The 26,564-nt window shown below is 46.7% G+C and overlaps 2 protein-coding genes across 2 annotated transcripts in view; one reads left to right on the forward strand and one right to left on the reverse strand.

Moving 5' to 3' along the window:
* Positions 1–2,797, reverse strand: part of Nak (Numb-associated kinase) — a 555,804-nt gene extending 553,007 nt beyond the window's left edge. Inside the window, exon 1 of the mRNA XM_071680832.1 lies at positions 2,526–2,797. The gene's annotated coding sequence lies outside the window, so the exon portion shown is untranslated. The remainder of the gene's footprint in view (positions 1–2,525) is intronic.
* LOC139758979 (Krueppel-like factor 5) overlaps positions 1–5,920 on the forward strand; it is a 37,001-nt gene extending 31,081 nt beyond the window's left edge. Inside the window, exon 4 of the mRNA XM_071680845.1 lies at positions 5,398–5,920. Within this exon, the coding sequence (XP_071536946.1) occupies positions 5,398–5,588 (191 nt within the window). The 3' untranslated portion in view covers positions 5,589–5,920. The remainder of the gene's footprint in view (positions 1–5,397) is intronic.
* The last annotated feature ends 20,644 nt before the right edge of the window (positions 5,921–26,564 follow it).

Here is a 26,564-nt window from a genome sequence, read left to right on the forward strand (position 1 = left end):
TTCTTTGCAATTTTGACTCACTGTGTGGACTTTGGGTTCAAGGCTCCTGTCCATTGATCACAATTAAATCTAACAAAGTATATACGATCCGTAATGTTTAATACTTTGCAACAGGTAGCAAAATAATCCAAAAACGTTATCATAAGTAAGTTAGCCCATAGGGGATGCGCGTGCACCTGACCTGTGCCAGTAATGGCACACCGGACACATACACCTAACCTGTGCCAATAATGGCACCCCGAGCACACACACACCCAACCTGTGCCAGTAATGGCACAATCGAGTAGGGGCTGTCATTGACAAGAGCCCGTGACAAGCTTAGTCCTGGCCAATCCTTACACACACACACACACACACACACACACACACACACACACACACACACACACACCCATCCTCACCTCACCCTCGACAAATGCCTCCTCTTTACACACTCGACAAACAAATTTTTCACTACGCCCTAGAGTCTGCTGTCCCTCGACCACGACTGTAAGGGTTAGGTCAAAGGCCTTAGGTTAAAGGCCTGGGTTAGGCAATTGTGCACTAGAATAAAACAGAATAAACTTAAAACGAAGAAACTGAGCAAAAACATTATATATATTTCTTTTCTCTCCAACGGAGGAGAGACAAAGTTTTAGTCCACACAACGATCCAATACCAGACGTACGAAAGCCTTGACGACCAATGAATTTCGTTCGTGTTGTAACAAAAGATGTAACACCATTTTGAACAAAAAAGAAAAAAAACACGACGGAAAAAAAATTACCATAACTTAAAGGCGATCATATCAGGTCCTCTATTAAATAACGCTTCATTTCATATTTAAAAATGGGGAAAAAAACGCATGAAAGAACGAATTCCAACATATATAAACAAGACATCAGGTTGTAAGGCAACGCTCTCATCACAACTGTGATAAAGAAAACGAGGGAAGTAGATATAGGGAAGAGACGCTGCTGCTGGTGAGGAGGAAGTTGGCTGAGGTGTTGTGTCAATATGGAGTCCGCCGTGGCTGACGACTGCTAGTGAGGGATACGAGATGAGGAGGCGGGCCTACATGCTGTAGTGGGATGATCAGTTATGGGGTTAAAATTTCAATGCTGTTCAGACTGGTTGTGTGTGTGTGTGTGTGTGTGTGTGTGTATCAAACGTCATATCACCTCTGTTTTTTTTACTTAAACATCGTGACCTTCTATGAGGGTGTGAGTTATACAAATAATTTTCCCCTGATTTTAAGCTTCTAATAGGCTAAATTATATAGTATCAATGGTAGGTTAGGTTATAGATTTGTCAGTGATTTAAGGAATATGTTTATTATTTGTAAATTTAACCCCAATGGTTGATTTGGCAAAATACACATTTTTTTTTAAGGTATACGGGTTAAATTAAGTTTTGTGGACTAAAATTGTTCAGAACAGTACCATTATTATTATCACAAGTTCAGATTTTTTTTTCTACCAATGAATAACGGCAACAAGGGCATTATTTTTTAATTTGCGTTATTTAACTCAATTTTTAACCTAAAACTTTTAAATTAATATCTGAAGAGGGAAATATACTTTCAACTTTAATGTTCAATTACTTAACAGTTGATAAGGAATGAATATTATACAATTATTAACAAAAGTTTTAGTTCGTCCTTTAGTTTAAACGTTTCCGGCTGAATATCGTGGTTCAGTGAAGACACATATCCAACTTGGAGCTGGGCAAAAGGATGTCTCATTCTAGTTGCTCAGTTGCATACGAAGTACTTGATTTACTAATTTTAAAATTTTCAAGTCTACTCTCCGTAATATATATATATATATATATATATATATATATATATATATATATATATATATATATATATATATATATATATATGATTATGACTTAATAAACCTAGTATGCGAAATAAAAAAAAAAAAAAGGTAATAACGTAAGCGAACAAACCCGTAAGTTGGCGAAACGTAAACATTCCAGCGTGAGGCCAAGGCCTTCCTTCCTCTCACTTCTCTCAGCACACTAGGCTGCTGCTGCTGCTGCTCTTCAGGTGAAAGTGCGTTCATTCCAGCCCTCCCTCTCTGTACTGCTACTTATTGAGGTCATGGTGTATATTATTCTCCCAGTTATTTAGCAGACCTGAATATAATAGTCCGATTATTTATTGTCGTTAGTTACCGCCAAATATTAATAACGTCTGCGTTACGTTAGCAAATCAGCATTTATTCCCATTCGTTGCTGATCCGTTACAATGATTATGATACTCTTAAATATAGCCAGATGTGAAAGCTGTACAAAACCTGAAATAGTTTGATTTGCGTAAGGTGAAACTCACCGTTACGAGTGCGGGGGACGGGGGACTGCCTGCGGACGGCTCAATATAATTATGGTAATCGGTGTTATGACTGCCAACCTGGTCTTATTGATTACCGACCCTCGCGCTGTCACCACTGACCCGTGCATGAACAATAGCGAGCTTTGGCGCGATGGCGCGGGGTAATTGTAGCAATACAACAAAGGGAATGATTCTTGCCACTTACTTGGTTGTGTGAAGCGTGAGATGTCCATCCTTAAGTGGAGGTGTTTTAAGTGTGATGTCCGTGGAGATGTAGCGTGAAGCATGAGGCGCACGCTGAAAACCTAGCATGAAGCGTGAGGTATCCAGCGGGGCGTAGAGGCTAACCTTGGCGCGGTGAGCCCAGCAGTGTAGCCAATAGCTCACGACAAGCTATCCCTCATAAGCGCCACATGACTTTTTTCTTTCCTGGTTTACAACAGCTGGCCACACCGATGGCTGGGTCCTGGTCGAACTCTGAAACGGTCGTAATAATCTATTAATAATGTCTACTCTTAGGATGGGAAAATTAACTTAAATGAAATTTAAATTTTTTCTGGGCATTTAAGTCGGTGTAAAAATACTTCCATTGTGATAAGAATCAGTCTCTTGTGTAATATCGGTAATTAACATTAAGACAACTCTTAGAATAAACATGAATGGATAAATGATAAAAAAGAAACGAAAGTGAGGTCGGAAGTATTTAGGTGAGGTATTCGACCAGGGAATCGGACACAGGGAAGCTGGCCAATGAGCGGCGGCGCGAGCCTTCATTCACAAGTCCTGGTGTTGCCAGGGTATGATGATACGCGCATTCTTACGATAGACACCTGTCTTCGCGTCACCTGATCATTGTTTTAAATCTGGTCATATACGATAACGTAAGATACCATCAAGTAAAATTGATGATGAGTAACCTATGAGTGTAAAGATGAAGGTTCATGTGTATAAAACGATAATTATTTGACAATCTGGATAGGTTGACCAGTACCGCCCGCGGGAGGATGAGCTTCGCTGCTATTAATTATTCATGGACCCATAATCAGGCTGTAGCTCATTTGTCTGGTCACGGCCAAAGACTCACGCGGCGACATACAGGTGGAACACACTCTACCTCTCCACCTACACCATCTACAGCCGCTGGTAGGGTCGCTCCTCTCTGGTGGCTTCTGGCAAGTTACGAAGGCAGCAAATCGGCCAGGCCAGACAGGTTCCAGCGGCTGGGACCCGCGTTTCTTGCACATGTTGGTCGGGATTCGTGTTAGTGACCGATTGGGCCCTGGCGATTAGCCAATATGCTGGGCGATAAGGTCTCAAGGACTTTTGTGATTAAGGAGTAAAAATCTTGTAGAAGATGTCAAGTTTCCTGAATTGCTCGTAAGCACTTACACTTAGGCAATATTTCAAAAGTTGTTACGACATCACATGCCAACGGACATCGGTCAAGCATCACTACAATACCTACGTCAGATGGTTATAACCAGCGAAAGAACTTGGGAAATATACCGAATTTGTCCTTCATATCAGGTAAGGGACTCGTGGTATTCGTTCAAGATTCCTGAGAACTCGGGTTGCAGTGAGGTCAGCCCACGCAAGGGTCACGAACAGGGGTTAGCCAGCCGGCAGTACCATGGAGGGGGTGGTGATGGGGGGGGGAAGAAGGGTTGAAGAAGCGAGAGGATCCGGGGGAGGAACAGGAGGAGGAGGAGGAGGAGTGGAGCGTGGACAATATCACTTGCTACGTGTCTCGCTGCAACCGCGCCACTGGCGGCAATAACATCCGCCGAGCTGCGACTGACCAGACGACGCAAGTACGATAGTTTTCAACATTGTACGAAAGTCTACACTTTTGTTTATACCGACATTTATTTTCAAAATCTTGGGCCATGTATGTCGAGAAAGTACGATATCCAGTAACACTTTTTTAAACGACACAAGAGCGTTATTTCATTCATGAACAAACGAGAGTGAGAGAGAGAGAGAGAGAGAGAGAGAGAGAGAGAGAGAGAGAGAGAGAGAGAATGCATCTGTCGTCTGAGATGTCTAGCCCCAGGCTGGCACATCAGGCCGAGCTGGTTCGGGCAAGGGGGGTGGGTGAGGGAGAGGGTGGGAAAAAAAAAAGGGACATTAGAACCTGTGTATGAGGAGGAGACAGGCGGGGGTGGGTGGGGGGGAGGCTTCCAGAACATGTTCATGAAGGAATCGTCCGGCAGCTGATGGAGAGAGAGAGAGAGAGAGAGAGAGAGAGAGAGAGAGAGAGAGAGAGAGAGAGAGAGAGAAGACCTGCTTCCTCCACCACCACCGAGTATACCTATGACGAGATGTTGCCCTCAGGCAGAGAGAGAGAGAGAGAGAGAGAGAGAGAGAGAGAGAGAGAGAGAGAGAGAGAGGGAGAGAGAGAGAGAGGTTGGGAGCCTCAAGTCACTTCACTTTACCCTGCGGATTAAGTCTTATGTCCTCTTGACCTCTGCCGGAACTCAGGAACTCTTTTTTAAAGAAGGAAAAAAAGTAGTTGTGGGTTGTGTGGCATCTGAGGAATGAAGCGAGCCGGTCGGCCTGCCTAGGGTGGCATAGCCTAGCTTGGGGGGGGGGGGAAGGTTGAAGTGGGGGGGAACACACACACACACACACACACTCACTCTCAACCGGCTGCCCGGAGTGCATAGCATCATGGCCGATTCTCGTTTTTTATGAGGTTGCCGTATTAGGCGGTGGTCATGGCCATATTCGGGCGAGGGTGGAGTCCTGGTCCATTGAGGAGCCTGGGTGTGGGCCGCCGCCAGCAGACGACGCCCTCGTTCACACCTCCGCCGCCGACGCTTCATTCATAAAAATTTCTGCTCATTTGTTTACATCGCGGCTCCCCCATCCGTACCGGCGTCGACTTCGGCTTTCGACGAAAAATACTCAGTAAATTTATGTAAGTTTAGGAATATTCATAAGCCTAAAGCATTTATATATATATATATATATATATATATATATATATATATATATATATATATATATATATATATATATACATACGTGTACGCATAATTAAATCTTAATATAAGTTTTTCTTTTCCTTGCCACAGGTGAGAAGCCATACAGATGTCACTGGCCCGAGTGTCAGTGGAGGTTCGCGAGATCGGACGAGTTGACGCGACACTACCGGAAGCACACGGGAGCCAAGCCCTTCAAGTGTAAGGTGTGCGAGAGGTCATTCGCCCGATCCGACCACCTCGCACTCCACATGAAGCGACACATGCCCAAGACGCAGAAATAACACAGGAGGCCTTACCAGCTTCGTTGTTGGTACAGTAAGAGACAGAGAGAAAATAGGAACAAGAAAGACAAAGAGAAGGGGGTTGGTACCCACTTGTCTGATCAGTGTTAGTGACCCCTCCTGAGAGAGAGAGAGATGCTTATGCAAAGAAAACGGGCAGCGACTCCGAGATATTTATCAATACCTTGACGAGTAACCGAGGCTGTCTCGTCCTTCCCCCACGGCAACTGCATCACTTCAATGGGCATATTTTTGTTATACTTAAAAAAAATCGGAAACCATTATATTGGATTCGATGCATTTTTTTACCATATATATATATATATATATATATATATTATATATTATTATAAATATATATATATATATATATATATATATATATATATATATATATATATATTGTGTAACACCATTGTTCGTAGTATTTATAAAAAAAACTGCATTGTAAATGGGCAAGGCTTACGGTCGCCCCAGAATTACTGTATATAGTGATAATCGGCAACTCAGATGTGTTTCCTTCTTGATCTCTACATGTTTATTATTATTATTTTTTCCCCCACTTCATCAGACCCGAACGAGCGGGTCGATAGTTTCATTCTCAGTCAAGTTTCCATCCATACCATGACGGGCTTTCGTCATCAACACATAATTTCTTTTTCTTTTGTTTTAAGAGTTATTTTCAACATTTTTAATAACGAAGATTCAGTTAGTACCGTGGCTGTGTTTCAAGTTAGATCAATATTCCACCATTTCCTCATCCCTCCCCCCTCCCCCCCCCCACTCCCCGACACACACATACACCCCATCTTAAAATGTCACACGGGTTCTGAAGCAACGCGATTTAAATTCATATATATATATATATATATATATATATATATATATATATATATATATATATATTTAAACATATATAAAACATATAACTGGAAGTTCGAAGCCCTGGAAATTTTGTGAGCGTTTCAACTTTCAACACGGAATCAGGAACGTGTTCGGAGCTTCGGAACTTTAGAATTCTCTTTCCCCCCGTCACTTCCATCGACTCCAGGGGTCGTGAGAGACGCCACAGTACCACTCGTTGGCTTCACAACCTTTGTGGTTCGCTGTTTTCCATACACATATTTATCCTTCATTCCCCGATGTGTCACTTGTCGATGTCAGGTAGTCACACGAACGGTTCGTGGGTGTCAGAGAAGACGTTGTCAGTGGGATCGATCTAGACGAGCGAGATGACACCCGGGGAACTCCTCCCATACCCTACTACCCGGAGGAACAAAGATGACACCCGGGGAACTCCTCCCATACCCTACTACCCGGAGGAGCGAGATGACACCCGGGGAACTCCTCCCACACCCTACTACCCGGAGGAGCGAGATGACACCCGGGAACTCCTCCCATACCCTACTACCCGGAGGAGCGAGATGACACCCGGGGAACTCCTCCCACACCCTACTACCCGGAAGAGCGAGATGACACCCGGGAACTCCTCCCATACCCTACTACCCGGAGGAGCGAGATGACACCCGGGGAACTTCTCCCACACCCTACTACCCGGACGAACAAGATGACACCCGGGAACTCCTCCCATACACTATACTATTCAGACGAACATAGAATTCACAAGGAACTCAAATTGTTTCTTTTTATATATTTGTTACACAACGTTTCTAAACACGTTTTTTGACACATATCGACCTGTACACCCCCGCCCTTCCCTCCCAAGAATTCAAAACACACCCACAAATGTATATGGGACTCTTTTCAAACACGATCTTTAACACGAACTTAAGCAAATTTGAGAGGCAATCCCAGTTCATCTTGAACAACACACGTCTCTCTGACTCCACATCGCGACGAACCTCTTCGTGCAGACACACTTTCCCCCCCTCACTCCCTCCGTCCCTCCCACCCTCCAAGCCTCACCTACAACCATGACATGTCATTCATTCCACGTCGAAGACCCGATCTTCCACTCTTGCCTCTTCTGCAACGACCAAACTGATCCTCGAAAGTTGTTCGAGGGTGAGGTCGTCCTCCTGAGGAGGATGTGTTGGTTGTGGAAGGAATGGGTGAAGCTAAGGTCTAATCATTTTTTTTCATCACACTTCATTTTGGGTTAAACCTTACTAACGATTAGCCAATCACTACGTGAGTATGTACGTGTGTGAGTGTGTGTGTGAGTTATGTTGACTCACAAGTATTCATTGTTCTCTCTCTCTGTTCTTATACCCATGATCAATATGGCTGTGCAGGATGTAATTAGCATACTATAAAAGGGATGCTGTCGTATAATTTGGACACTCTGACTCAACTTTCTGAAGTGTCAGGGAGAGATGAGTCCTTCTACCCATGAAATCTTGTGATTTCAAACTGTTCAGGCCTGTGGAAGGCATCGAGCAACGAACGGATTTGAAAAAGACCCTCTCACCAATATCTGACCCTGAACAAATTGCCCTATGTATGCTGATTCATGCTAAATCAAGGTTATATATATATATATATATATATATATATATATATATATATATATATATATATATATATATATTCTCTCTTATGACTCCTTGAGCACGACGGTGCAACCCTTTCTTTTGCACGACAATACGACCCCCCGTACCGTCGTGCTTAAGGGCCGTACCGTCGTGTTCCAACGGTACGTGCTACGCTTCCTCCTAAGTTACAGTCGTCCCCTTCCCCGCCCGCCCGCCGCCCCGACCCCTAGCGTCGAGAGGGGGGTGTGTGTGGGGTGGTGGTGTTGGGGGGGGGGGACACCTAAGAAGAACTGTGTTATTCTTATCTTCGACAGTGCCATTGTTAGGCTAGTGATTCCTCGTTTCCTTGGACGAAGAACCCGTGTGCCAAATTTGTGCCATACACGTTGCTAACATGTTCCAGACATGTTTTACAAAGTGCCTTGTTTCTGTTTTTTTTTTTTACAACCTGTTGAACGTGGCTGTACGACCCTTCTGTAACCACGTTACGACCCTTGAGCGCGAGAGCAGGACTGGTGGTTGTGAAGTACCCGGCCCCCTTCCTTCCATCCCCCCCTCTTTTTTTTTTTTGACCCCGACCACACTCAAGAGGTTAAGGTCATAGGCGAGCCATTTGATGACCCAACCCAGGAGTCGTGTACCGTCGTGTTCAGGGGTCGTACTCTCGTGGTCACACTGGGTTAAGATGATTTTGTTTACATTTACACTATGGTGCAATGACGGTGCCATGTTGTTGTTGTTGTTGTTTATGGTGTACACAACGGTAGTGCAATGTGTGTGTGTGTGTGTGTGTGTGTGCCAAATCATCTCGTGATAATCTGTGCCTTTTAGAATATCTATGAATGTTAATTGTTTATTTACATTATATATAATTAGGGTAATGATATGAAAGTCTTGTGTTCTTTTTTTTTTTTTAATGAATTGTTAATTGTTCCTGTCACACAATGGTATATTATCACACATGATGATGATGATCATTACTGTTCACGAAGAGCCATAATTGGTCATGATAATTACTTGATAAGGCGCTATCGTTTGAGCAGACTTATGTCACCCACTCCACGTTGACGCCTCTCACCCTTGGACTTGTCCATGTTAATTTAAGCAGTGTTTTAATGTCAAGTGTCTTTCATCTTTACTTTTGTGTTTTCATTTGTGTAAATCAAACTCTTCAGCACGACGTAGGGCGGCGTCGTCTGAGCACGACGATACGACTCATGGTCTCCACGACCTGGCTGACACCCTCTCCCTTTTTCCCCAGCGGAGGTCAGAGGTCACGCTATCGTACAGTCGTGCTCGGGGGGGGTCGTACTACCGTGCTGAGGGGAGGTACTTTGTGGGCCACAGGAGCCGTGTTAAGGCCTGTGGTCGAGGGAGTGGCTGAGGGCAGAGGAATCTCAATGACTTCGAAGGTTTCCCCGCCCGGAGGAACTCGAAGACTTAAGATAATAGTATCCGTTATTTACAATACGTAAAAATTCCTTTTTACAGTCTCATGGAACCAATTTACAGTCTTGGTTTATTTGGTTATCTTGTAAGAGTCAAATGAGCACCTCCTGAAAACGCAGTGGACGCGTTTCGGATCTTGTATTGAACCTCCGGAACGAAGCGAGTTCGAAGTACGTTGATCCTCCCCTTTCAGGTCCTCCCGTCCTTGATAGCGCCCATATATATAGAGCTCCCGAGCTTTAAGAATCTTGATGGCGTGGACATGGACGTTTCTTCCACCCAAGCGACGGTCATGGTCCCCGCCTGTCGATGGTTGTGTTCAATTAACCTCTCCAGAAAAAAAAAAAAATGAAAGATGATGTTATGTCCAGGAGGAGACGCGAGTATATTCATAATGAGGATCCCTCACATTGCAGACTTCATTGTTTGTCCCTCATTTCGCGGTGGAATTTCCTCCCCTCATCATCACATCTCCCCCAACCTCCCTCTCTCTCTCCCCTCACCACCGCGAAACCTTGTCTGTATCTCTGCCGTCGACCGACCCCACACACCCTCTCGCGTCTCCTCGGACTCCCTGTGTTGTGACTGGAGGGTTCATGTTGAGCTGTCCAGGTCAAAACTGTGTTAACGGAGAAGTGTACAAAAACAAAACAAAAAAAAAACTAAACAATTTTTGGTGGTGACCCCTCCGAGGTCCTACTTGGTAATGAGCTTTACTTGAAGGTGTTGCTTGACGAGTGCCGCCCCTGGCTGGCCCGGGGTGGACGGCCCTTCACCCCCCCCTCCCCTTTCGTCAGCAGCCTTTCACGGCCTCTCTGCTCCCCGCCCCCCCAGCCGTCAGGAGTGGAGGAGGAGAGGGACGCGCCCCCCTCGGCCTCCACACCGGCGCGAGAGGCGGGGACGAAGCAGAAGCAGCTACCTGGCCTCTGTGTCTACCAGCCGTGTGTACTGCCCGTCTTGCTCACACTAACACCCCCAGACACACACACTGCTCACACTAACACCCCCAGACACACACACTGCTCACACTAACACCCCCAGACACACACACTGCTCACACTAACACCCCCAGACACACACACTGCTCACACTAACACCCCCAGACACACACACTGCTCACACTAACACCCCCAGACACACACATTGCTCACACTAACACCCCCAGAGACACACACTGCTCACACTAACACCCCCAGACACACACACTGCTCACACTAACATCCCCAGACACACACACTGCTAACACTAACACCCCCACACACGCACTGCTCACACTAACACCCCCAGACACACACACTGCTCACACTAACACCCCCAGACACTGCTCACACTAACACCCCCAGACACACACACTGCTCACACTAACACCCCCAGACACTGCTCACACTAACACCCCCAGACACTGCTCACACTAACACCCCCAGAGACACACACTGCTCACACTAACACCCCCAGACACACACACTGCTCACACTAACACCCCCAGACACTGCTCACACTAACACCCCCAGAGACACACACTGCTCACACTAACACCCCCAGACACTGCTCACACTAACACCCCCAGACACACACACTGCTCACACTAACACCCCCAGACACACACACTACTCACACTAACACCCCCAGACACACACACTGCTCACACTAACACCCCCAGACACACACACTGCTCACACTAACACCCCCAGACATACACACTGCTCACACTAACACCCCCAGACACACACACTGCTCACACTAACACCCCCAGACACACACACTGCTAACACTAACACCCCCACACACGCACACTGCTCACACTAACACCCCCAGACACACACACTGCTCACACTAACACCCCCAGACACACACACTGCTCACACTAACACCCCCAGACACACACACTGCTCACACTAACACCCCCAGACACACACTGCTCCCACTAACACCCCCCACACACACACACTAACCTGACATGTCTCCTGAACACCACTTCAGTCTCTTTCTGTTACCTCAGGCGTCATATACTACACGCTCATGTAACGCGTTATGTTGCGTTACTTGGGGAACAGGTTCTCTCTCTCTCTCTCTCACCTGTAACTCCCTGGCGCTATACTCTCCCTGGCTCCCTTGTACAGCAAACACCCCCCCTCCCCTCCACCTGGTCTCTCACACACTCACTCGTACACACTCACTCACACAGACGCACTCACACACACACACACACTCACTCTAGCTGGCTTTTCACCCCCGTCCCACACTCTAACCTCCCACACTGCCTCACCCCAACAACTCACCCTACACTCACTCTCTCTCTCTCTCACTCTCACTCTCACTCTCTCTCTCTCTCTCTCTCCCAAAGCTCGGTACGAGAATTCCCCTCTCCTCCCCCACCACCCCTCCCTCCTCCTCCCGTCACTCTCACTCCCTTCCCCTCTCTTCCCAGAAGCTCCCCTCCTCCTCTCCCTGGGGGCACCCTCGCCCTCCTGGTCTCTTGGTTGGGAATATTTTAAACGTATAATGGCTTTCTTCCTGTGAGGGAGTCTCATCTGAGTGATCTTAGCTTGGCACATAATCTGACGCTCTGCTTCCTGCTGTTGTCTTCTATAGATTAGTACGCTAATTGGTGTCGGGTTCTAGAGGTAATTAGGGTCTAAGAATAGCACTTAGCGCATCATCTTCTCCTGTTCTTCTTCCTCCTTTTCCTCTTCCTCTTCCTCTTCCTCCTCCTTCCGGGCTGCAGGTGACTGACCTCACACACAGGTCCGGACACGAGGCAAAATTAGTTAAATTTTTTTTTTTTTTTTTCTCTTGTATTTGTTGACACTGAGTGCGGCGGGCAAGCACCGTCGTGACTGCTGGAGACTTCAGACGCGTCTGCGGCTGCGGCCTCGCCCACCCCCCCTCCAAAGCCCGCAGCCCACCCACCAGCAGGAGGCGGCGTGGGATGCGGAGGCGCGTGTGGGCGACCCCGCCACCACAGGGGCGTCGGACGCCCTCGCTGGCACGCGGTTGCGTTGCAAAAAAGAGAAGAGAGAATATTAACGCCGCGCAGGAGCCCTGGGATAGAGCGAGCGGCTGCCGCAGGAGTTTCCCAGGGGCGCCGCAGTCTCCGTGGCCTTACGAGCGAAGGCCGACGCGAGGCGCGGCAGCAGTGTGTCCCTCTCATGTGTGTGAACTGAGGTGCGGGTGTGTGTGTGTCCTGCGGTGTCTCGCGCCCTCTCTACACCGCAGCTGGGCCCAGTCACCGCTGGACCCACACACCACATGTTGTATGGTTAATACCGGTTCTATAGATACATTTATTTTCTAAACTTGTGTGTTTTCTTTTTTCCTCTCATCCTACAACCTGAAGGTTATATTACAACCTGAGTGTCTCATAACAACCTAAGGGTTATAGTACAACCTGAGTGTTATCCTATAACAGGTCACTTACAAACTACAACCTGTGTGTTACACTACAATCTGAGTGGCGCCCTATAACCAGAATGTTACTTTAGAACCTGAGTGCCACATTACAACATAAGTGTCAAATAATAGCCAGAATGACACTACAACCTGAGACTCACATGATCTTAGCGACACATTGCAACCAGATGGTCACACTACAACCTGAGTGTTACACTATAACCTGAATTTCACATTACAACCTAAGTGTCACATGACAACCTCATTGTCGTATAACAGCCTAAGTGTTAAACGATCACCTGCAACACCACAACTGAGCGTTGCTTTACAACCTGAGTGGCGCCCTACAACCTGAGTCAAATTTTTACAATCTGAGTGTCACATTACAACCTATGTGTCATCCTACAACCTGAGTGGCGCCCTACAACCTGAGTGGCGCCCTACAACCTGAGAGCCAAATTTTACAACCTGAGTGTCACATTACAACCTATGTGTCATCCTACAACCTGAGTGGCGCCCTACAACCTGAGTCAAATTTTTACAACCTGAGTGTCACATTACAACCTATGTGTCATCCTACAACCTGAGTGGCGCCCTACAACTTGAGAGCCAAATTTTATAACCTGAGTGTCACATTACAACCTATATGTCATCCTACAACCTGAGTGTCACATTACAACCTATGTGTCATCCTACAACCTGAGTGTCACATTACAATCTAAATGTCTCCCTACAACTTACGTGTCACATTACAACATGGGTATCACATCACACTCTAACTTTTCTTCTACACCTTGAGCGTCACAAAACAACCCGAGTGTCGCCCTACAACCCTGAGTATCATCCTACAACTTGAATATCACCCTACAACCTAAATCACAACACAGCATGACTGTCACACTAAAATCGAACAGTCAGACTATAACCTGAGTGTCATTACAATCCCTATCACTCTACAACTTATGTGGCACATTACAACCTCAGCGTCAAAATTCGGTTTTAAAGTATCACATTAGAAAGGAAGTGTCACATTACAACCTTTGTCACACCACAACCTCAGCACCACACTACAACCCCGATGTCACAACTGCAACCAGTTTTATACTAAGGCGTAGTGCGAGGCACCCACTGCTGCTGCTGCTCTGAAGCAGATGTTGTGGGTTGTAGGTAACAACCGAACAAGGAGGTGGGGAGAGGTTAGAACCATCTACTCTCTTCTTAGGCCCAGATCAATGTCGTGTGTGTGTGTGTGTGTGTGTGTGTGTGTCATCCACATTGGGGTGCTAGCTATCAACTCCTGTTTCTCACATCCTCTTCATCTCATATACAACACGACAACACATAACTGACTCAAATAACTTCATTATTTTTACCTTTAGTACTTGTCAATTTTCACCTGAAAGTGGATGACAACCCAAAAAAATGTGAAAAATACTCTCCAGCTCCGATTCGACTTCCTGCCCCGAGGCACTTCTTATTCACATACACGAGCTTAGAAAAAAAAGACGATCTAGGCCAGGGATTTCAATGTGTACATCACAGGCATTGTTTAGGATCGAACCTGGACGATCCTGGTGGCGTCCAGGCCTTTTCTCTTTTGTCTCCTAAATGATCTGGAGCAAATCAAATACCCTATATCAGTTCCAGACTGTCACGACCACTCTTCCAGGACACTCAATCTCTGCCACTGAACCTTCTTCCCAATGTTCGTACACCATTTCTGCCACAGTTGGGTTCCCCGACCATTAGTAGGGTACACCCATCCTCTTTCTGATCCCCTCAGAACACCAGCTATGGTACTTTGGAAGTGCTCAGGGGTCATCCCCCTCAGCGTTTCCAAAGGGGTACCGCTTCTCTGGTTAGGCTGCTGTGCTGAACGCATGAGCACAGCTTATCTTGGCTGGGATGGAGTTCAACACCCCATCTTTTGAATCTTTCTCCACACAATCAGTTAGGTTATTCCTGGTCTGCTGCCAGTCGCTTCCCGGACAGAGCGTATCTGGTCGTGAAGATTTTCTTTTCCCCCCTGTAACCCAATCCTTCCTTAAATCCGCTCGGAATCAACGCAAACCTGTTCACTGTCAACTCAAACACACCTTCCTTAAAAACGTAAGTGTGCTGACGTGAGTCCTTCTCTTACAAAATCTTTTGGTCCTTACCAAATTATCTCCGGTTCCTATAATAATAAATTCAACCTTTCCTCCTTTTTCTCTAGTGCCTTGATCGGCGTAACTCTTCAACTGATAAAGACGCTCTTCCTGACACCTTAATATCGTCTGATTCAACTCTGGATGACTCACATTCTTCTCGCCAGCCCCCTATCACCGTCCACTGAACCTACGTCATTTATACTCTATTCTCCTCGCTCAATTGACCCTCCAGGTAATCTGCCAGCTTCGGTTGGTCGAGTGTATGAGTCAGATTTTGTCTTCCAGTTGAAGGCTCTAGTCATGGGCGAAAGTCCAAAGCAAGGCCGGGACTTAATTGAAATATAGAGAGGAAAGTGATAGGGAAAAAGAAGACACAAGGGAAAATATTTACGAATTTTGGAGGATGCGAAAACTTTTCATAGTTATTGCAAAATAAACATGAGAGAGTAAGAATTCCAAAGTTTGGACGTGTAGGGAAAGAAACAGTTATCAAAACGGGCTACCCTTAATCATGTGACGCAGCAGCTTGCCGAGTATTACATGGTCTAGCTAGTGGTGGAGGGAACACAAGCAGCTCCCCCATCCCCCACTCCCTTAATTTCACGATTTTTTTTTTTTTTTACTAATTCCACTAATGTATCCCCCCCCCCCCCCAACCTACCCTAACCCCTCCACACCACCACTTCCTTCCTGGTACTCCAACGTTGATTTAAATAACCCGGCCAATCAGTGACCCACACGGCCCCGCCTGGTTCTCGCTTTACGGAAACCTAATTCATGATCAGACAAAAGACTGTGAGATTCAAGATGTCTTGAAAATATTGGAGTTGAGGAGGGAGATTCCAACAATTTGGAAATGGTAGAAGTAAAAGCAACAGAACGAGAGTTAGAGGGGTTAGAACAGTCACCCTACTTAGAGATGCGGTGTACCACTCCATGCCTCCCAAAAAGGAAAAGTTCTGGTTCTTTTAAGAAACTGAACAAACGAGCAAGCAGACGTGCAAGTTCAGAGGCACACCCTTTAGATACACTGGGATCGATGCCATCAGGACCATAAGCCTTGCTTGTGTCCAGAGAGATAAGCGCTTTTTCGACATTTCGAAAAGCGATTACGGGAAAGAGGCATACGATTAGTAAGAGGAGCATCAGGGGGTGAAGTAATGTTAGAGTCATCCAAGGTGAAGTTAGTGGAGAAACGAGAACCAAAGAAAGTTACTTTGTCTACGGAAAAGTGAAGTTGTTGGCGATACCTTTAGCTAAAGCTAAAGGCCAGAGGAGGAAGAGAACTGGTTATCTAAGTTCCTTCGAATAAAGAAACTCTTTGCCTGACGGATAACGTGCTTGCAGTGATTACGGACAGTGATTAAAGCTGAATGGGAGTTGGATGAAGGCGAGGTTTTCTAGGCCCGATATGCCTGATCCCTTGCCTGAATGGCCTCAGAACAGGACCAGTTGAACCATCAAGGACTGGAAGAAGAATTCGTCTCAGACGAAGAGGGGAAGAATGCCTCCATTCCCGCAAGAATAACTTCTGCCATTCGTTTGGCGGAGACAGAAGCATCACCTTATACGAGACAGTAAATTAGCCAAGGAAAGTCAGAAAAGAATTGTCGAGAGACAGTGGCCAGCTCAACTGAGATGCCAATATCTATCTTGAGAATGAGCTGCTGAAGAGGAGGTGCCGTTAGAGTAAATACCTTTATGAGAATGTGGGTCACATGAACCGATCGAGGGCGAGATTGTGTAGTTCCACTGCGAAGGATCAAAGGTGAAAATGAGATCTAGAATATTAGGAGAGTGTTCATAGCTGCCGAGGATATGTGGAAGATGACCTGTTCTAGATCACAACCTCCTCCCCCTCCACCCACCCCAAGTCCCAAGGGAGTGTGCTTCTGAACCAGCACCAACCTTGCTCGCCTCTGTCCACACAAACCCAAAGACTTTTCATTCCGCTTGGAAGCCTGCCTTGGTGCAGCCCATCCCTGAGAAAGGAGACCGTTTGAACCCCTCCAAACTATCGCCTCCATTGCTCTCACTTCTGTTGGTTCCAAATTCTTTGGACCTCTCCTTAACCCCTACTGTGTAAAACATTTAGAATCCCATATTTTCCTTTCTTTCAGATCACCAATTTGCATTTCACATCGACCAGTCTACTGGTGAGGCTTTCTCCTCTCTTAAACTCTTACCGTTACCCACGGCATCACCCAACCATATGACAGGGTGTGACATGAGTCTAGAATCCTTTCCTTTGGTCCCAATGCTTCTCTCTGTGTGTTCGCAGATGCACCATTTCGCCTCAGGCCGCTCCACTGCAGTTGTCGCTGATGGAGCGACTTCTCCCTCCCATCCTATCCTCAAGGCTCTGTCCAAATGCAATTCTCTTATACCGACGCGGGCTACCAGGAAGGCAATGTTCAAAGCCCCACGACAATGTTCGAAGCCCCACGACAATGTTCGAAGCCCCACGACAAAATGTCTGTACTGAAGAGACGACTAATATTTCCCCCAGACCGTGGGTTTATCATATACGAAGACTGTACACTGAGATGCTATACATGACGGTATGAAAGACTGTACACTGAGATGCTATACATGACGGTATGAAAGACTGTACACTGAGATGCTATACATGACGGTATGAAGGACTGTACACTGAGATGCTATACATGACGGTATGAAGGACTGTACACTGAGATGCTATACATGACGGTATGAAAGACTGTACACTGAGATGCTATACATGACGGTATGAAAGACTGTACACTGCGATGCTATACATGACGGTATGAAAGACTGTACACTGCGATGCTATACATGACGGTATGAAAGACTGTACACTGCGATGCTATACATGACGGTATGACTAAGGGTTACATGAAGAGATGTGTGAAATATTCTGATTACAACATGTCGGATAGGAAGGATTGCCATAGTTAATCCTACGTATCAGTGACCCTTAAGTATCCTACGTAACTAGTATCATGTGCAACTAATACAGTTGGGCGATGAGGCATCCTCCAGGAGGGAGGATTGAGAAAGGAAGGGCCCTGTGCCATGGCCAACTCTCTTCTCTCAGTCTATGACCTTCTACACTCAACGGGTAATCCCATGTGCTAATAATTCCACTTTGGACAACCCCACATGATCAACATCACAAAGACTGCTTCCCAAAACCTTGGAAGTGTTGTGAAGGCGCTGTAATCATTTTTCCTTCTGAGCAACTGTCTACTTTCAAGAGGATTTTCATTCCTCCAAGTGCGGAGCAGCGCTCACGCATCTGGGGGGCTGCTCCTTCTCCTCCTCCTCCTCCTCTTTCTCCTCTTCCTCTTCCTCCTCTTCTTCCTCCTCCTCCACCTCTCTGTTAACCAGAGTAGAATCAAAATCCTTTCGTTTGGCATCACCTCTCCTCAACCTTTCCTTTCCTTGTGACGCCATGTTGCTGCTCTCTCTCTCTCTCTCTCTCTCTCTCTCTCTGCTCTATGGACATCATCATCTTGGCCACTGTTCTCCTGAGCTGCCTGCTTGTGTGTCCCCCGCGGCCCAGAATGCTTAGTCACGAGACATACGTACGTCTGGCTCTGGCTGCTTCCCATAGTTTGTGTGTAGAGACCAGCCACACGAGGACTGACCGTTACAGTGCCTTCCTCATCACTGCAACGGCTAAACTGTGGAATTCTATTCCTCATTTCGTCTTTCCCTCTTCCTGGGATAGTTCCTCCTTTAAGAGTCAGGTCTCCAAATACCTGCAAAACCCTTTGAAAATCAGGTCTGCACATATCTGCAGACCCCTTTAAGAGTCAGGTCTCCAAATACCTGCAAAACCCTTTGAAAATCAGGTCTGCAAACACCTGCAGAATCCTTTGAAAATCAGGTCTCCAAACACCTGCAGACCCCTTTAAGAGTCAGGTCTTCAAACACCTGCAGAACCCTGATTCATTTCTAATCTCTCTCTTTTTTTCTATCATCCGAGATGGCCTTTGACTGGAGCATGTTTTCCCCATGGCGTACTGGTCACTGTATGAAGAAAATGGGCGTCACATTACCACCTGTGTGTCACATGCCAATCTCAGAGAGAGAGAGAGAGAGAGAGAGAGAGAGAGAGAGAGAGAGAGAGAGAGAGAGAGAGAGAGAGAGAGAGAGAGAGAGAGTTTTCCTCCCTTCATGCCAGTGGTGGTACTAGTTGACCTGCAGAACCTCGCGGGGTCAAAAGCAGTTCATATCAGAGATGTGACCAGCGCTCCAGTGCCATGGGAGGGGACACCTCTCCCTCGGCCAGCGGTTTCCCTCGGATCACAGCCAGAGATCTTTACCATCCAAACACTCAAACCGATGGTGACATACTGAACATCTGAGATGAAGCAGACTGCTTGTCGTATATATAAATAGCAGCTAAGGTTTCAGACATAGGCCTCATCCTCCCCCCAATACATACTGAGATATCTGTCACGAAATAGCAATTCTCAGGTTTTAGCCACACACTCCCCATATACAGAATAAGCCCTCGGCAACTTGAGCCATAAATACGGTATGGGTTGGTGATGGGGTAGTGGTCAGAGGGCGGCGTGACCCATCACACACACACACACACACACACACCCCTTCAGCGCCTACTGGAGGAGTTTGCAAACACTAGCGAGACCCTCAGCTCAAACACTCGACATGACGTATATGGCTAACACCATCACTCAACGTGTTCCACAGCCAACTGGGAGGAGGTGCGAGGTAATGCTTCTGCACCATCAGGAGCCTTTATTTCATCGTCAGGATGTTCACCACTGGTCAGTCATGGATTACAGGAAGGGATCGTCCATGAACACTGTCATGGAAGCCATGGAAGTGTCAGAGTTCATGAGCAAAACACCTTCATGAAAGGATCTTCTGGTGAGGAAGACGAGCCTCCCTCTGAAGACATGGGGTTCGATCCACAACATTCATGGCCGTATAGGGTCGAGCGTTTACAGGTTCGAATACTGGTCGTCGCAGTCGGTCCACAGTCCCTTCAGCTGTTCATCCTCCCCAGTGAGACTGGTCGATAGATTTCGTACCTGCCTTAGGGTGCCTCAGCTAACGTAAACAAACTTATAGTTCCTGGGTGGAAATCCAGCAATCATCTCTTCAACACCCCCGGCTACAGACGACACCGTCCTGCACGTATGACGGCCCAACGTAGGGCGAAGACGTCACCCGGTCCCACTGAGAAGGGCGAGGATGTCACCCAGTCCCACTGAGAAGGGCGAAGACGTCATCCGGCCCCACTGAGAAGGGCGAAGACGTCACCCGGCCCCACTGAGAAGGGCGAAGACGTCACCCGGCCCCACTGAGAAGGGCGATGACGTCACCCGGCCCCACTGAGAAGGGCGAAGACGTCATCCGGCCCCACTGAGAAGGGCGAAGACGTCACCCGGCCCCACTGAGAAGGGCGATGACGTCACCCGGCCCCACTGAGAAGGGCGATGACGTCACCCGGCCCCACTGAGAAGGGCGAGGATGTCACCCGGTCCCACTGAGAAGGACGAAGACGTCACCGGGCCCCAATGAGAAGGGCAAGGATGTCATCCGGCCCCACTGAGAAGGGCGATGACGTCACCCGGCCCCACTGAGAAGGGCGAAGACGTCACCCGGCCCCACTGAGAAGGGCGAAGACGTCACCCGGCCCCACTGAGAAGGGCGAAGACGTCACCCGGCACACTGGGAGGGCAGCGATGATGGGAAGTCCCTCATACAAGGTGTGGTGGTGTTGGGAGAACCTCACATAGTTAGTGGTGGGCTGGGCGGGTGGTGGGTTACCTTATACAGGCAGTGGGGGGTTGAAGCACATCTGTGTGGTGATCCACATAGTGTTGTCTCTACGGAAGTGTTAAACCATATATGCCATCATGGCACACATGAATCTAAATGGATCCAAATAACATCCAACCACATGACAATGTTTGGTGGACATAATTTGTAGAAAATTAGGAAGCAGCAGCATTTCCTGCCTCCCTGGCATTTACCTCCCTTTGACGTCAGCACACCTACTTATTCACCCAAGAATCTAATTACTTATTAGCTTCACCTTCAACACTCAGCCAAGACCAGCGCCCTTGAACATATACACAAACTCTAGACTGATAATAATATAGTCCAGTGTATCTATACTGACGGGTCTCGCGACTCTGCCACTGGGAGGGAAGGCAGTCCTGCCTTTGTGATCCAACCCAACAGCCACAGAGTAGATAGGAATGTTGGAATAAACAACTGAGCATCTACTCTACGAACTGAATTGTTCGCCATACTTATCGCTCATGAGCAGGTAGAAATCGCTGCCAAAGAGACAGTTTAATAATCTCTGATTCTTTATCTTCAGTACTTGCCCTTAACAACCTTGGATCAGAATGTATTATGCTGGTCTCTTAAGCCAGACATAAATACTCAGACATTATTGCTCAAGGGAATCAAATCAAATTGTTATAGATTCCCTCTCATATAGTGCCTTCGTGAGCAGGACAAAGATGATACTTTAGCCAAACCAGCACTTAGTAATGGTGACGTTGAAAACAACATTGGGTTGTCAATTAGAAGCCTCAAAACTGTCATTAGAAAGGAACTAACTGACCTCTTTGAAGCACGAAGACGAGTTCAGATAAGCATAAGTAGAAACATTTTCCATCACAGTGAAGTGTGTCAAGTCCAACATGTATATGGAGGATGTAATAAGATCAGCAGATTACATGATGCTGTCACTGCCACACTAAGGCTGGGTTATATGTACGACTGGCGCTTTGGTCTAATTGGAGATGTTAATCATGTGAAGTGTAAAGTTTGTAGCCAAAGATTTGAACCCAAACTAGAACGCTATCTCTTACAATGTGAAAAAATAGAGCCTATTTAGGGATAGATCTAAACAAACCCTGCAAGAAATGTCACAACACCTTATTGTTAATAACCTGAAATTTGAAGTTTGTATCCACTTTTTGCATCTAGCTGGCAAAACTTACCATATGAAACTATGTAATGTATGTACTGAAATACGAATTGTAGCATCTTATGTAATATCAACCCACTGGGGTCTGACTAAGACCCTTTGTGACCCGTGTAATCCTTTTGCGCTACCGCTCACAGGATGAGCTTGGGGTGCACAATATACTTTGCCGGGGACACCCACCCAAACCAGGTAGTGTTGGGGAGGTTACCTCATACTGGTGGCAACTGTGGGAGGTTACCTCATACTGGTGGCAACTGTGGGAGGTTACCTCATACTGGTGGCAACTGTGGGAGGTTACCTCATACTGGTGGCAACTGTGGGAGGTTACTTCATACTAGTGGCAACTGTGGGAGGTTACCTCATACTGGTGGCAAGTGGGAGGTTACCTCATACTGGTGGCAGCTGTGGGAGGTTACCTCATACTGGTGGCAGCTGTGGGAGGTTACCTCATACTGGTGGCAGCTGTGGGAGGTTACCTCATACTGGTGGCAACTGTGGGAGGTTACCTCATACTGGTGGCAACTTTGGGAGGTTACCTCATACTGGTGGCAACTGTGGGAGGTTACCTCATACTGGTGGCAACTGTGGGAGGTTACCTCATACAGGTGGCAACTGTGGGAGGTTACCTCATACTGGTGGCAGCTGTGGGAGGTTACCTCATACTGGTGGCAGCTGTGGGAGGTTACCTCATACTGGTGGCAGCTGTGGGAGGTTACCTCATACTGGTGGCAGCTGTGGGAGGTTACCTCATACTGGTGGCAGCTGTGGGAGGTTACCTCATACTGGTGGCAACTGTGGGAGGTTACCTCATACTGGTGGCAGCTGTGGGAGGTTACCTCATACTGGTGGCAACTGTGGGAGGTTACCTCATACTGGTGGCAGCTGTGGGAGGTTACCTCATACACGTGGCAGCTGTGGGAGGTTACCTCATCGAAGGCTAAGCCAGTAGTTACAACATCCTCACTAAACTCACAATCATCTCGATGAAAGAATAACTCACAAACACCTCAAAATACATCACCCGTGTTCTCATTGTCTGGATGACGCAGTCTCGAACCCGTGTTCTTAACGTCTTAATGACGCAGTCTCGAACCCGTGTTCTTAATGTCTTAATGACACAGTCTCGAACCCGTGTTCTTAATGTCTTAATGACGCAGCCTCGAACCCGTGTTCTTAATGTCTTAATGACACAGTCTCGAACCCGTGTTCTTAATGTCTTAATGACACAGTCTCGTACCCGTGTTCTTAATGTCTTAATGACACAGTCTCGAACCCGTGTTCTCATTGTCTGGATGACTCAGTCTCGAACCCGTGTTCTTAATGTCTTAATGACGCAGTCTCGAACCCATGTTCTCAATGTCTTGGATGACACACATCTATCGAGCGCCACCGTCTCGAATGGCCAGCCTCGAGCTGTGATGCTTCGGGGTTCGACAGGGTTGACCAAGCAAGGGTTGTGTTGGCATGCAAGGGCGACCGTGTTCACACACCTCCTCATCTTAGCTTTCGTGTGGAGTGGCGTAAACTCCGAGCGCAACGGACAGTCGAAGCACACGTTTGTCTCCTTCCCTCCCTTTGACACGAACCGACTTTTCCTAGAGTTATCCTTCCCCGGCTGTTCTAAGCTCGACCCCAGCCTTAGCTACCCGTACCAAGAGGCCATTACATATATCATGAGGACTGAGCGTATTCGCCATGGCCATCGGCGGCCCAACTCATTCTCGACCACAGGGATGTAGTAAATTCATCCGAGGGCGTATCCGTTCTCTAGGTGTCTTCAAGCGCAACTTACGGCACAGGATTGTGAAAGCAAGCAACAGGAAAGACACGCACTCTAAGTCCTCGTGTCTAGCACCACGCACTCTAAGTCCTCGTGTCTAGCACCACGCACTTCAAATCCTCCGTGTCCAACTGTTCGAATCTCTGGAAGTCTTTCGAGCCCTTGTGGACGAGGAGGCGAAATGTCCTTCCTTACTCTGGAACGCGTCCAGTAAGGGGTACAGGGACGCCTCCGTAGTGGGCAACATATTTTTCCTTTTGAGTTTGCAAGATACGAATTGATGTAGCGTCTGTCAAGAACTCTCATGTCCAACATGAGGACCCCATCACCCATACCTCATGTCCAACATGAGGACCCCATCACCCATACCTCATGGCCAACATGAGGACCCCACCACCCATACCTCATGGCCAACATGAGGACTCCATCACCCATACCTCATGGCCAACATGAGGACCCCACCATCCATACCTCATGGCCAACATGAGGACCCCACCACCCATACCTCATGGCCAACATGAAGACCCCACCACCCATACCTCATGGCCAACATGAGGACCTATCACCAATACCACATGGCCAGCACGGGGACCCATCATCCATACCTCATGAACAGCATGAGGGAGGACAGAGCGCTCCACCTGGTGGCGGAACAAGTTGTCTGCTTACGGAAACATGACAAATGAAATCTTGGTACTCACGTCCAGCGGCCATATATATATATATATATATATATATATATATATATATATATATATATATATATATATATATATATATATATATATATATATATATATCCCTGGGGATAGGGGAGAAAGAATACTTCCCACGTATTCCCTGCGTGTCGTAGAAGGCGACTAAAAGGGGAGGGAGCGGGAGGCTGGAAATCCTCCCCTCTCGTTTTTTTTTTTTTTAATTTTCCAAAAGAAGGAACAGAGGGGGCCAGGTGAGGATATTCCACAAAGGCTCAGTCCTCTGTTCTTAACGCTACCTCGCTAACGCGGGAAATAGCGAATAGTATGAAAGAAAAGAAAGAATATATATATGCCTCATGAGAAGCAAGTGGAGCAGCTGAATGAGTGTGTTAGTGGTTTTGATGCACGAGACCGGGTTATAGTGATGGGTGATTTGAATGCAAAGGTGAGTAATGTGGCAGTTGAGGGAATAATTGGTATACATGGGGTGTTCAGTGTTGTAAATGGAAATGGTGAAGAGCTTGTAGATTTATGTGCTGAAAAAGGACTGATGATTGGGAATACCTGGTTTAAAAAGCGAGATATACATAAGTATACTTATGTAAGTAGGAGAGATGGCCAGAGAGCGTTATTGGATTACGTGTTAATTGACAGGCGCGCGAAAGAGAGACTTTTGGATGTTAATGTGCTGAGAGGTGCAACTGGAGGGATGTCTGATCATTATCTTGTGGAGGCTAAGGTGAAGATTTGTATGGGTTTTCAGAAAAGAAGAGTGAATGTTGGGGTGAAGAGGGTGGTGAGAGTAAGTGAGCTTGGGAAGGAGACTTGTGTGAGGAAGTACCAGGAGAGACTGAGTACAGAATGGAAAAAGGTGAGAACAATGGAAGTAAGGGGAGTGGGGGAGGAATGGGATGTATTTAGGGAATCAGTGATGGATTGCGCAAAAGATGCTTGTGGCATGAGAAGAGTGGGAGGTGGGTTGATTAGAAAGGGTAGTGAGTGGTGGGATGAAGAAGTAAGAGTATTAGTGAAAGAGAAGAGAGAGGCATTTGGATGATTTTTGCAGGGAAAAAATGAAATTGAGTGGGAGATGTATAAAAGAAAGAGACAGGAGGTCAAGAGAAAGGTGCAAGAGGTGAAAAAAAGGGCAAATGAGAGTTTAGGTGAGAGAGTATCATTAAATTTTAGGGAGAATAAAAAGATGTTCTGGAAGGAGGTAAATAAAGTGCGTAAGACAAGGGAGCAAATGGGAACTTCAGTGAAGGGCGCAAATGGGGAGGTGATAACAAGTAGTGGTGATGTGAGAAGGAGATGGAGTGAGTATTTTGAAGGTCTGTTGAATGTGTTTGATGATAGAGTGGCAGATATAGGGTGTTTTGGTCGAGGTGGTGTGCAAAGTGAGAGGGTTAGGGAAAATGATTTGGTAAACAGAGAAGAGGTAGTAAAAGCTTTGCGGAAGATGAAAGCCGGCAAGGCAGCAGGTTTGGATGGTATTGCAGTGGAATTTATTAAAAAAGGGGGTGACTGTATTGTTGACTGGTTGGTAAGGTTATTTAATGTATGTATGACTCATGGTGAGGTGCCTGAGGATTGGCGGAATGCGTGCATAGTGCCATTGTACAAAGGCAAAGGGGATAAGAGTGAGTGCTCAAATTACAGAGGTATAAGTTTGTTGAGTATTCCTGGTAAATTATATGGGAGGATATTGATTGAGAGGGTGAAGGCATGTACAGAGCATCAGATTGGGGAAGAGCAGTGTGGTTTCAGAAGTGGTAGAGGATGTGTGGATCAGGTGTTTGCTTTGAAGAATGTATGTGAGAAATACTTAGAAAAGCAAATGGATTTGTATGTAGCATTTATGGATCTGGAGAAGGGATATGATAGAGTTGATAGAGATGCTCTGTGGAAGGTATTAAAAATATATGGTGTGGGAGGCAAGTTGTTAGAAGCAGTGAAAAGTTTTTATCGAGGATGTAAGGCATGTGTACGTGTAGGAAGAGAGGAAAGTGATTGGTTCTCAGTGAATGTAGGTTTGCGGCAGGGGTGTGTG

The sequence above is a fragment of the Panulirus ornatus genome, chromosome 2, assembly GCF_036320965.1.
Source record: "Panulirus ornatus isolate Po-2019 chromosome 2, ASM3632096v1, whole genome shotgun sequence".
NCBI classification, from domain to species: domain Eukaryota; kingdom Metazoa; phylum Arthropoda; class Malacostraca; order Decapoda; family Palinuridae; genus Panulirus; species Panulirus ornatus.